The sequence below is a fragment of the Gallinula chloropus genome (assembly GCF_964237585.1).
Source record: "Gallinula chloropus genome assembly, chromosome: 5".
NCBI classification, from domain to species: Eukaryota; Metazoa; Chordata; class Aves; order Gruiformes; family Rallidae; genus Gallinula; species Gallinula chloropus.
The window spans coordinates 2,635,291-2,648,600 of record NC_140090.1 but is presented as its reverse complement, the minus strand read 5'-3'; the positions used below and the strand labels follow the sequence as shown (position 1 = coordinate 2,648,600).

At 41.2% G+C, this 13,310-nt stretch overlaps 1 protein-coding gene across 1 annotated transcript in view; it reads left to right on the top strand.

Moving 5' to 3' along the window:
* Nucleotides 1–13,310, top strand: part of MBD5 (methyl-CpG binding domain protein 5) — a 146,209-nt gene that overhangs the window by 94,271 nt on the left and 38,628 nt on the right. The window contains exons 6-9 of the mRNA XM_084265550.1: nucleotides 5,338–5,455; nucleotides 5,885–6,019; nucleotides 10,484–10,586; nucleotides 11,288–11,468. Coding sequence (XP_084121676.1) covers nucleotides 5,907–6,019; nucleotides 10,484–10,586; nucleotides 11,288–11,468 — 397 coding nt within the window. The 5' untranslated portion in view covers nucleotides 5,338–5,455; nucleotides 5,885–5,906. The remainder of the gene's footprint in view (nucleotides 1–5,337; nucleotides 5,456–5,884; nucleotides 6,020–10,483; nucleotides 10,587–11,287; nucleotides 11,469–13,310) is intronic.

Genomic DNA, 13,310 nt, shown 5'->3' with positions numbered 1-13,310 from the left:
AGAGTAGTTAAATTGGGGTCTTCCCATCCTCAAATGTTCTGTAGCATCAAAAGTAGTATAAATTAGGAATACACAATCCTTGTTACAGAGCCTAATAAAACTGTCCTTTATACAGTTCAAACTAATTCAATCCCAAAGGTAGCTGGACTGGTATAAACGAATTCAGCACTAGGACAATTTAAAATGTATCATTTTAATTAAGTCTCATTCAGTGTAGATTAATTTTCTGGTTGTTGCAATGTATTCTTAACTCCCTGTATTTATGAGTGAGATGAAGATGTCTTTCTCAAACCAAAGGCCAGAGTATATCATGTCTACAGCTGTATTATAGTCCTGGATACCAATACAATGAGATAAGATTGAAGGAAGAAAGGTTTCCTTTATACTTCAGGCACATTTGTTTGTTGAATCACTCGCCTAAAAATAGGGCTTCATAAAGTATTCAATACCAATCTAATTAGTCAAGAGAAGGCTGCTTTTCAAAATGGAAAAGCATTCCCAAAAAGTGATGCAACGTTTGTATCTAATTAGATGACACAGGAGAATCCGAACTAGCTGCTTTGATAGATTTAAACAGATTAATAATGTGCTAACTAAATAAAAAGTCATTTTGACTCTGCGTGGTTTGAAAAGGATGCTTTTTAAGAAGCTAAAACTTCCTGGTAATTCTGAAAGCCCAAGACCCTGATTTGAGGGCATTTCTGTTTCTGAAAATATTTTATAGGCTTTTCTGTGATTGAAAGGAAAGCCTGGGAAGTGAGGCTGTATCTGGAAGTGGTCCTTTGTACACCTTGCAAAAACTTTAGACCCCGAAATCTGGTAATCCCATAAGTAAGCAGTGGGTTTTGGGTGTCAGGGAGGCAGGCATTGATTGTAGACCTTTGGGATACATGGAATTTTTAGATACACTTAAAAGTACATGTAAGTGAACACTAATCTTTGCAATATTAGGCTGTCAAAAATGATCTTAACTGTCTTTATGTCCACTTACTAATAAAGCAAATGTTATATAGGTATTCATATCTATTACATATTATATGGGTATTCATATATATTTAGCCTGGAGAAGAGGAGGCTGAGGGGAGACCTTTTCCTCACCTCCCCTGCCATGCCAGGAGGGTGCAGAGAGGTGGGCGATGGTCTCTGCAGCCAGGGGACAGGAGATGGGACAAGGGGCAAGGGGCTCAAGCTGCCCCAGGGCAGGGTCAGCTCAGCTGGGAGGGCAAAGTTCTTCCCTGGCAGAGTTGTGGGGCTGTGGCACAGGCTGCCCAGGGAGGGGGCTGAGTCCCCAGCCCTGGGGGTGTTTAACAGAGGGGAGATGAGGTGCTCAGGGATATGGTTTAGCTTAGGATGGGAATGGTTGGACTCGATGATCCTAAAAGTCTTTTCCAACCTTGTGATTCTGTGATACCATACGTGATAGATCTAGATCCAAACTATTAGTATATAATTTGAATTTCTTTTTACTTGATACTGAGTTTTCTGTTTCACTGCTTGCCCAGTAAACGTTAACAGCTGAGTGTGCAAAGAGGCTTCTTGAAATGCAGCATTTCAAAAAGTGAGACAGTTGCATTAAAAATTGAAAACATACTTTCAGCACGTGAAAATTAAGGAGAAATTTTCCAAGGTTTGAAGGATAAAGCAGGGGAGGGGAAACAAGGCAGTGTAGTTTTGCATAGTTCTCCAGTGAAATATTTTTAAGCATATTGTAACGAAACCCGACTGCAAAACAAATCTAAACAGCATGTCTTGGCACAACAGAAAAAAAGTAGTAATTGATTTAGATGTGGAAAGTTGTGTTACTTGTGGTGAGATAACATGAGTTGTCTGGAGTTGTTATGAGATTACAGAGAAGAGGTATTTATTACATGGGTTGATGAAAATCAGGCCTTTGGATAGAATCCAGTGTCCAAAATATTTTGGATTTGGTCCAAAATCCAAATATTTTCTATCCCGATCCATACTACATCAGATAGAATACTTAGGTGGAGTTGGGGAGAGTGGTATATCAAAAGAGATGGGATTTTTCTGCAATCAAGTTGGAAGATGCTGGACTATTAAGAAATGTAGAGGTTTGTGTGGTCAGAGGGTTGCTTCACGGTCAGGCTGATCCCTGTGGGGTTTTAAGATCAGTTTGCTGGCATGTTTAGCCTGGGGAAGAGGAGGCTGAGGGAAATCCTTATCACTACCTACAACTACCTAATAGGAGATTGTAGAGAGGTGGGCGATGGTCTCTTCAGCCAGGGGACAGGAGATGGGACAAGGGGCAATGGGCTCAAGCTGCCCCAGGGCAGGGTCAGCTCAGCTGGGAGGGCAAAGTTCTTCCCTGGCAGAGTTGTGGGGCTGTGGCACAGGCTGCCCAGGGAGGGGCTGAGTCCCCAGGCCTGGGGGTGTTTGACAGAGGGGAGATGAGGTGCTCAGGGATCTGGTTTAGCATAGAACAGGAACAGTTGGACTTGATGATGTTAAGGGTCTTTTCCAACCTTGTGATTCTGTGATTGTGAATAGAGCAGCACCACACTTCCTGCCACTTGTCCCCTTAAACTTGCAGCTTCTTATCTAGGCTGCCTTACCCTATGAAATGGGTTATATAAAACCAGCCTGTGCCCATGTAGGGTGAGAGAGCCAGATCCCAGAACCAAATTTGAGAGGTTTAAATATCCTTGAAGAGACCTGCACTCTGCTTAGTTTTCCTTATGGTGCAGATGAATAAAATAACAGGTAACAACACGTGCGGCCTAGCGAAGGATTTCTGGGCCTAAACATCAGTGGCGACCTCTTCCTTTTGCCGTTCAGGCCTCTCAGAAAGGTGCAGTGGTTCTCAATAGGGCTGGGTGTTTTATGGCCTGCAGTGTGTGGAAACCTGCGCTGGGCTTTAGTGAAAAAAAATCTCACTTGCAGGAGGCTTCTTCCTATAAAACATGGCTAGTTACACACCGATTACCTGTGAGCTTCTACATGGCTAGTTACACACTGATTAGCTGTGTACTAAGAGGCTTCCAGGGAGTTCCAAGTGGGTTTGTAACTGAGGTGAAATGGAAAACGGATCATCATACCTGTGCTCTGATTCATTTTTTATTTGTTACATCACTCAAATCCTCATGTTAACTAACAATTCTTTAGTCTCTGCTGGTTCTCCAGAAAAAAAGTAATGTAAATAATAAACTTTGACTGAAAGAATATGACTGAAGCAGCCATTGTATTCCAATTCACTGTACAGAGAAACAATATTTGATATTTTCCACAGGCAAAACAGTTCCCTGATTTTTTTTTTTTGCTTTTTGTGGTACTATTTCAAGCTATGTGCAGTACAGAAAAATTGTTTATCTGATTAGATGATGATAAGTATTACAGTGGTGATGGAACGGGACGCCCTTAGCTAAGGCAGGGCATTGCAGAACCAGTAGAAATATAAGGTTACTTCAAAGTGTCTCTTGCTGCTTGTGCAAAAAAGAAATTGATGGCTATTATTTTCCTGTAATGGATCCAGTGCAATTGCCCTAAATAGCAACACAAGCCATGACAGGGCTCAGCTAAGAGATGAGCGATCTTCTCTGCGCTGTGAGCTACCGGTATTTAAATATGTATTTGGTGATTCTGATTTTTACTGTATTACAGAAAGTTAATTCTTATTAAAAATAATTGGGAATCATTTACCTAGTTTAGCCTGGCAAAGGGACCTGTAATAAAAATGCCAACGCAGCATTCAGCAATAATGCTGAAACATGAAGGTAAATTCCACTTCAGTTTTAGTGAGTCGTCATCTGCTGCCTCCTTAACCAGGACAAAACCAGTCAAACACCAAACCTGCTAAATAGAAAACCTGAGAGGCACGTTCTCCAAATCCCATTTCTGTTTGCTAGAGACAGAGATAAAAGGATAGGATGTTTTCATATGAGAGGTGGTGAGGTGTTCCACGTGATGTTAACTCTACCCTTTGCTGGCTGGTACCCAGGCTCCTCATCGCTTCTCCCTCTTACATCCTATTGGAGTGCTCCAGAGCGTAGGAAAGTCAAGAGAGATCTGCAAAGCAGTGCTGGGCTATTCTAGGAGCCTTCATCCTGCAGAAAATCACACTCCTTGTTCTTTAGATTTCAGCACCTTAGTCAAGGGCGGATGGCCAGCCTGCTCCTCTCTAAGTCCACGTCCTTCTCATAAATACCATGACTATGTTTTTTTCTTTATGCAGCATTATGAACTTTACATTTCTAAGTAGTGCATTGAAGGAGAATGTACTGCCTAAGTGTACCTAAGGGAACATTTTTGAGGACTCTATTTATGCCTCTTCAGTCTTCCTTTAGTGATCTTGAAGGAAGGAGCTGTTGGTACTGTTAAATATAGAGAATGTATATCAATATTGTATTGTTGGTGCTGTGGTTGCAGAAATGTTCTAGGCTTCTAAGTCTTTATGTTCCATTTCTATCCCAAAAGAACTTTTCTTAGTGAAATCAGTCAGGTCTATAGTAACATTTACTATGTTCTGATACATTAGCATTAAGAATAAAGCCAAATTGACATATGATTCCAAATAAAACCTGTCAGCGTTGTTACTCCAGTAGTCATCAATGCCATTGCTGACCACCGATGACTGGTGTAATAATGATGCCATCTTACATCTGAGTTCCAGGATTGTTTTTTCTGACAGATTTGTTATGTGAATCACATATTCCATGTTTGTCTCACCTGCTCAACTTGAAAAACAGTTGTGGGGGTTGATAACACCGTTTGTGTCATTCTGAACTTCTTTCATGTAGGTTTGCTCCTGCTGTGTAATTGTATGGGGGAAATTATGACTTACAATATTCAGACTGTTTCATAGGTATTCTGAGATCAGTGCATTGATGTTGCCTTGTCTCTTTTTATTATACTTTTTTTTAGTGAGGTGATTATTTTAAGTCAGTCTAAATTCAGGGGGTTCCATTTTTATAGATATTATCAACCTCAGAAGCTGCTTTCTTCCCATTCAGTTTTATAAACAATATTTAAAGGGCACTAATTGAGCCAGTTTTCTGTTGATAATCCTGAACAGAAGCATGTGTGAAACTATCCAGTTCAAAGATGTATCCCTTAATTCACCCAAACTGTACATTAACAATTGAGTAACAGTTACACTCTCGTAGCTTTTAAGATGTATCTCTGTCGCATCCACACATAAATGGAATATGCTAGCAGGATTATATTTACCCTAAGCCTTATTTTGATGCTTCCATTGACATTTAAAGTTTTGATTCTGAGGTCTTTAAATGGGTGCAGCTGTGTACATCTTCATGACTTACTGACCTGGGCTGAAAGACTTGAAAAAATGGCTCATGTGTTTTCTATGTCTGTATTTTTCAGGCTGTTTTATTGGAGCCAGAGAGTCATGAAAGAAACTCAAGAAGACAACTTGGATAATGAAAGGAAGATAAAAAGAAAACAAAAAGAATGTGGCATATAAAGGGTATAATACCTGGAGGTATTAGATCTGACTCATATTTATAAAAATGAGACAAGCTTTCACAAAATACAAGTGGTCTTAGACAGTCATCAAGCTTGGAGCCATGCTGTTGAACTAGAAATTCTCCTTTTCCCCATTCTCCTTTCTGACAGGTAACAAAGGATTGGTGAATTATGATTTTCCCAAGTTGGAAGCACTAATTTTTATCTATATAGTTCATCCTTATGAATATATAAGGAGTTAAACATTGCATATTTAATGTGGATTATAATGGGAAACTGACTCATTAACAAAAATGGCCACTTTTAAGGACTTGGTTTCAAACTGAGCTGGAGCCTCCCAATGCACTTTGTACAATTTGGGGAAAAGTGTACTGAATGGCCTTCTTTGGGAGGCCATGATGACATGTAGTAAAAGGATATCATCTTACTGTTGATATCTTTGAAGACTCATAAACAGAAGCAGAAAAATGAATGGTGGAAAGGAGTGTGACGGAGGGGACACGGATGGAGGGCCACCAGCAGTGCAAGTTCCCGTTGGTTGGCAGCGACGGGTGGACCAAAGTGGAGTGCTCTATATCAGGTAAGCTTCTCTGAGGCACTTACTGCTCTTGTTTTGCTTGTAGCTTTGCCAGAAAGTGTGGTAAATTGGTGACTGGGCTAATCTTTTGTATTCAAAAAACATTTCAAGGGCTTGGTCTATGTGAAGTGCAACACCATTTTTTCTGCTGATACCAGTGGAGTTCACTTATGTCAGTCATGCCATTTGCCTGCCTTTAGCATACTCTCAAATCTAATATTGCTTGGTCTTGAAAATTTTATAGTCCTTACTATACATTTTGCTTTAGGCATGAAGAGTTCTTTATTACGTATTATTTTCATACAGATTTTAAAGCTGAGCAGTAGCAGATTTTACTTTACTTAATATCTGCATTGTTCAAACCTTTTGCAAGGAAAAAACCAAAGGTTTACTTCAATGCCACCCCTGGGATGGTGAGAAAACTCTGCTGTCTTGCCTGCTCCCAGAGGTGGAGGCATCACCTTTTCCTTGCACCAGTGTGGGCTTTTCATAAGAGCCTTTGCTGGTGGAACTCAAAGCCCTGATCAGGTGTGCAGAGAGTTTGTGGCAGGTAAGGTCAAGTGGGACTTTCTGCTTCTGTCAGCAACGAACACTCAGCTCCATGCAACTTTATCCTGAGAGTGTGGAGCTCTTCTTCCCTAAGTTCTGTCTGGGTTTGTGTTCCAGATCTCCATTATACTTTTGTGGTTTACTTACTGTCTTTTTGAAAGGAAATCTAAGTGGTGTAGCCACTCAGTAGCTGCAGAAAACATCATTTTTTATATGCCCTGGGAAGGTTCTGTGTTCAGCATCACCAGTGTTCCCCAGCAAGATTTACTTCTATGGATTCCTTACATTTCTCATGTAAAAAATAACCAGGAGCCCAAGCCTACATGCAAACCTTTAGGTATTTTACTTATTTGCTTCACTTATTGGATTTTGTTGTTTTACCCTGGAACCGTCACGAAGAAATCTCCTGAAATTACTATTAAATGAATGTGTTCAGACAAACAGACTACAAATTGAATGTTATTGGTAGAAAGATCAAAGTTAGCCTTAAAAAAATATGGGTACACCAGGTTTACATCACCAAAATCTAAATGATTATTGGTCTGTTACTTGCTTAATCTCATTCCACTGTTCTGTGATTAAAATAACCACTTCTTCACAACGTTCTATGTGTTACCAGTACAAGATTCTTTAATGAGTCAAAGCCTACTCCAATTTTACACTGAACTACCATAAAAGATCAAATGCATTCCAGGATTTCTTGTTTGTATTCTCAATTAGCAGAATCAAACAAAATCCATGTCAGTGATACGCATGTCAAGGATAAATCGCCTTCCCCGTGTATTTCTCATTAAAGCTGTAATTTACTGGGCCTCTGCCTTAGTTAAAAATCAATGGCAAAGAAAAAGTTGTGGGTGGTTGGGTTTTTTTCCCCCATCATCTCTATACCCAAGCATCAGAAGATACCATGTTTGGTGGTTTTATGTGCCTGATGCTCTTACCTGCTTTTGAACTTCATTCTGTACAGCTGTGAGGAGCAGGCCTCAAAGTTTGTGCTGCTTCTTCAAGCCTGTGGCTTTCATGTTTATGAACTACTACATGTTGGTATAATTCTCACAGCTATTTGCTTTTCTATCTTCTTCTATCTGAGCAGGGCCACTTTCTTAATATCTTCTGAACTGCCATAGGCAAACCAGTATTTATTCCAGACCCAATTAAATTTATCAATTGCCTTTTTCAGCTTGGGGAGGCCTGTGTTGTTGTTTCTGCCACCTTCCCAAATTTTGCCCATGTATTTTTTATTTTCTCTTTAATCCAGGGGTCAATTTATCTGATTGCCTTCACTAAGCCATTCCAATGAGTGGGTAGGTTAGACAATGGGCTTGGTATGGTCCACAGCTCTTACATTCTTTGGTGAAGAGCACAGGGTAGGACATGTTGGTTGGAAAGGAGGGAAGTCAGATTGTCCAGTCTTCCATTTGACATGCATCATCCACAACAGTCAGTCAGGTCACAGAATTACAAGGTTGGAAAAGACCTTTAAGATCAGCAAGTCCAAGGTCAGCCCTTGATTTCACCAGCAGCATCTTCAGAGCTTGTGTTTCCACAACCTCTGTGGGTAACCCACTCTAGTGCTGCGCTGCCCTTCTGAAGGAACAACCAGCCTGAAGATGCACACAGCATTTATTGAGGGAATGAAAGGTCAAACAATATTGACTCAAAAGCTATCCATGGGAAAATTAGTGTAGATATTCAGATCTGACATGATTTAACTAGAATAGATGATCCCAGCTGAAAAGGACTCATTCTGTTTGTTCTTCCTCACAAAGCACGTGTGCTTTTCTGTCAACTGTCAACAGTTGTTTTGGATTAAATCCATTAATTAACTAGTTTTTATTACCTGGTAAAAGCACTGAGCAGAGTTTGGTACTTAGTAACACATAGCTGCTGCCTAAAACTAGGACTTAAATCTCTTCTTCAGCTTACTGTTCATGATACTGTTTATCAGTGGGATAAATTAGGAAAAACTCTTTAATAATGAAGCTCCAGACCTTACTGTACACCCCCTGATTGCCGCTGCAGGATGTATGTGCCTCACAGGGCTGCTCTTTCCATGCTCTGGTATCTCCTTGCACCTGAGCTGGATGTGTGTGCCCAGATTTCCCAGGCAAACTGCTCCCAGGCTCTGTAGAGAGGACAGGTTGGGAGAGGGCAAAGCGAGCGGCCAGCGCTGGAGATGTGGAGCCACAGCAGAGAACAAGTGATACTTGCCACATTACAATGTAATAATGGTAGAATTGGGGTTTAACCAGTCATCAGCTGAAAGGAAAATAAATAAATAAATTAAAATGAAGAGTTGGTTTTCCCTCCTCCCCAAATGTTTCCATTTAAGACAGGGAAGGTTTGACTTTCTGACCTATCTATCATTTCGTACCTGTATTGTTATTTTTAGGTTGCTCTTTTATCTTGCTCACCCTCAGAACTGTCACTCTTACACCTATCCAACCTAGGCAGATCTCCCTGAAATAACTATCTCAGGGCAAGTCTGGCAACTAAATGACTGACTTAAAGCATCAGTGTAACCTTAAATATCACTTGCAGATGTTGCCTTATGTGTGACTTAATTCTCATGTAGGATTAGGTGTTTATACATTGAGTTTTGAGTATGAAAGTTCATCATAGTTTGGAATTTTGACTTTTGGCTGTTTTCACCCCCCAGACTGTTCCCTGTAAGTTGTTTTTGTTAAATACTGGGCATAAATTGTTTTTCTCAAAATAAGGGCTATTTACAGCTGCCATTAAGAAACAGTGTTTTAGCCAGTCCTCATAAACTACTCTTCCCCTGGTAAACAGTTTGGATGGGTAAGTGATAAAGAGCAATCTGGAAGGTAGAAGAGGCTTGTGACATGAGAACTTTTATCACTTTATGAATTAGCGATTTTGCCGTAACAGAATTTCCAATGTCCTATTTTTAGATGTGGAGATAATGATTTTCTGGTGGGAGTTAGAGAAATCCAAGAGCAGTTTATCAGAAACTCACTGGACTGCCTGCTTGGTGTAATATTTCTCCCTTTAAGTGGGAAGGTTGATACTTTAGCTGGATGAATCCAAACTGTTGAGGCAACTGAGAGACTCAGCTGCAATGGTTTTGGTGCTGCTCCCCTTTTTCTATATAGTCATGTTTCTTGAAACACACTTTTGTGTTTTCTCCTTTTAATCATAGAATGCTCTGGGTTGGAAGGGACCCCAAGGGTCACAGAGCTCCAACCCCTGCCACAGGCAGGGACACCAACCTCCAGGCCTGGAGCTACTCAAGGTTGCCCAGGGCCCCAGCCAACCTGGCCCTGAACACCCCCGGGGGGGGGACCCACCCCCTCTCTGGGCAGCCTGTTCCAGCCCCTCACCACTCCCTCTGCAAAGAACTTCCCCCTAATATCTAATTTAAACCTTCCTTCCTTTAGCTTTAATCCAACCCCCTTGTCCTGCCAGTCTCTGCCCTTTTAACAAGTTGATTCCCAGGCCTTAAAGGTGCAGGTGGCTGTCATGCCTGCATCTAACACAGCAGTGTGGTGTGATGGAGGGGGTGGAGGTCCATGGGGACTGCACTCTGCCTCTGTGTTACACTTCATAGGAGAGAGGAGGGAGAAAAATCATCTTAGCCTTGTTAGGCAGTGCTTGAGCCTTTCAAGCAGAGCTGTAATGTGAATAGTAAATACCAACAATCTCAGCTGCTTTCTTTTCTCTGCACTTGCTGTGTTTGTTTTTCTATAGCCAAATCTTCCTTTAAAATGTTTTTTTTTGTTATTGTTTTTGATAAGCATCATCTCATTTCTTGTTTAAAAGCAGGAAATACTATGAAACAAAACATGAAATCTTAGCTGTGTTATTTTAAACACTCTCTATGTGAGCTGTGACAATGGTAGATAGAAGTCATGACCTATCAAATAGCTTGTATTCATCTTTTCTGTTCCTTTACAGTCCCAGTGGGTCTTTATTATCCTGCTTGGAGCAGGTGAAGACTTACTTGCTGACTGATGGAACGTGCAAGTGTGGCCTAGAATGTCCTCTTGTTCTTCCCAAGGTAAAGGAAAGCATTGCTTTGGATCTCTGTGCTGTAATCCTTATCGTTATGTCAGCTGATGTGCTAGGCCATGACTTTATCTCTGTGCAGATCATATATAGAAAATAAGTGGTCTATACCCACAGGTTTAATATAAAATGCAAAATGAATCTCCCCTCTGCCTTCTCCCCTCATGGAACAGATCTGCCTCAGTTTCTGTGATGTTTCAACATTTCCCTATTAAATTGGAAATCTCCCATCAACCAGCATCACGTTAGCATGCCAGAATCCAAACAAGACACTGACTTGCATGATGCCTTAATATCAGCTTCACAATTGGATTGTCTGTACACATATTGTAAACTCCTCTTCTTACTCAGAGACCAATCTCAAACATATATGGTCCTTTTTCCTTTTCTTCTCCTTCCCCTTTATACTGAGGGGTATTAAACGGCTCTTGCTAGATGACAACTTCTATAAATGAAAAGTTATTAAACACATTAAAATAAAAATTTAAGTTCCCAAACTAATTATAAATATATTCACTATTTATAATTTGGAAAGTTACTGTAAAGGTTATCTCTTGGGTAACGTAGGAGCAGGCAGGTAGCTCTAAGGGATAGAGGCAAATTTGATTTTAACATAAAATTTCTGGTTTAGGTGCTTGTGGTGAATTTGCTGCCTATAATCAGTCTTTTAAATGCTGGAATTTTTACTCTTAGGTCTTTAATTTTGATCCTGGAGCTGCTGTGAAGCAGAGAACTGCTGAAGATGTTAAAGCTGATGAAGATGTCACCAAACTATGCATACATAAAAGGAAAATTATTGCTGTGGCTACACTTCATAAGAGCATGGAAGCACCACATCCCTCACTAGTTCTGACTAGTCCTGGTGGTGGAACAAGTGAGTATGAACATGCAGAGCCATTAAATGACCTAATTTTAAGTGCATTTCATTACTATACAAAAACACCCCCAAAAGTCTGTGTCTGTGAGTACAGTAGTAAACAGAGTCAAGGAAGACATGGAGGCAGTAATTAAGAGAGATGTAGGTAGGTAGAAAATGTATCTAAAAAGCAGGTCATCCCAGACTAAGAGCATGATTTTCTTGGAAAAGCTATCAGATTGTTCTAGACAAAGAAAATAGCTCTCATCTTTTGGAACTGTAGTAATACATCTGATATTCTGTCACATGGGAAATTAGAGAAGCAGAATAAAGTGATTATAAAGGGATTAGAATGTGGCTAAGGACTTGGTTAAATGGGAAATTGTATTGCAAGGCAGAATATACAACAAGAGGAGATCTCCACTGTAATTTCTCAAGGATTATTTTTGGGGGACCAACCCGGTTTAGCATTTTAATTATCCATATCAACAACCAAAAAAAGGAGGTAATTTGTTGATGGATGAAGTTGACAGGTTACTACCAAAACAAGAGAAGCTCAAAACATCTTGAAAAACTGGGGTGGGGGGGATCATTGAGACCTGGAGTTGAAAGAAAAAGTATAGCAACAAATCCTGTTAATTGTAAGGTTATTCACCTGGGGACTAGTGAAAAAAAGCTATTAGCTGTAAATTATTGAGAAAGAAGACCTAGATATAGTAGCTGATCAAAGATGCCTGTGAGCCGTAGCAGATGGCAGTACGATGCAGATCAATGTGACTCTGAGAGGGAGAAGTACAGATGCTGTTGCGTGTTTACTGCCTTCCTGAGCCCCTGTGCTCGCTGGCGGCGCTCAAGCTGAAATAGAGCAGAGGCTGTTCTCTCACTGAACTGCAAAACCTCTTTTATGAAAGTCATTTCAAAGTCTTTAGCTTGCTCAACCTGGCAAAAGGGTGGCTGGAAAGGAGGTCCGGTCGTTCTCCATAAAGATGTCAGGAGGATCAGCACCAGAAAATAAAGCTGCTGAAGCTAAAGGACAAAGTTAACGCTGCAAGAAACAGCCTCAAAACTCAGGGTTGTGTAGAAACTTAAACTGAAAATCAGGTGCTTTCTGAGGTTTACAGGAAGAGGTTCTGGAGTAATCTTACAAATCATAGAATCATAGAATGTGGAAAGTTGGAAAGGGACCTTTAGAGGTCATCTAGTCCCACCCCTGCAGTGGGCGTGGACATCTTCACTAGATCAGGTTGCTCAGAGCCCCATCAAGCCTGAACTTGAATGTTTCTAGGGATGGGGCCTCATCTACATTTCTGAGCAACCTGTGTCAGTGATCCACCACCCTCAGAGTGAAGGATTTTTTCCTAATATCCAACCTAAATCTCCCCTTTTCTTGTTTAAAACCATCACCCCTCATCCTATCACTCCATGCCCTTGGGAACAGTTCTTCCCCAGCTTTCCTACAGGCACCTTTCAGGGACTGGAAGGTGCTGTAAGGTCCCCCTGGAGCCTTCTCTTCTCCAGGCTGAACCAGCCCAACTCTCTCAGCCTGGCTTCACAGCAGAGCTGCTCCAGCCCTTGGGTCATTTTTGTGGCCTCCTCTGGACCTGCTCCAGGAGCTCCATGTCCTTGTGCTGAGGGCTCCAGAGCTGGACGCAGCACTGCAGGAGAGGTCTCCCCAGAGCAGAGCAGAGGGGCAGAATCCCCTCTCTCCATCTGCTGCCCACACTTCTGATAATGCAGCCAGGATGTGGTTGGCCTTCTGGTCTGCAGATGCACATTGGTGGCTCATGTCCAGCTTCTCACCCACAAGTCCTTTTCCTCAAGGCTGCTTTCCAGCACATCATCTCCTAACCCATATGGATA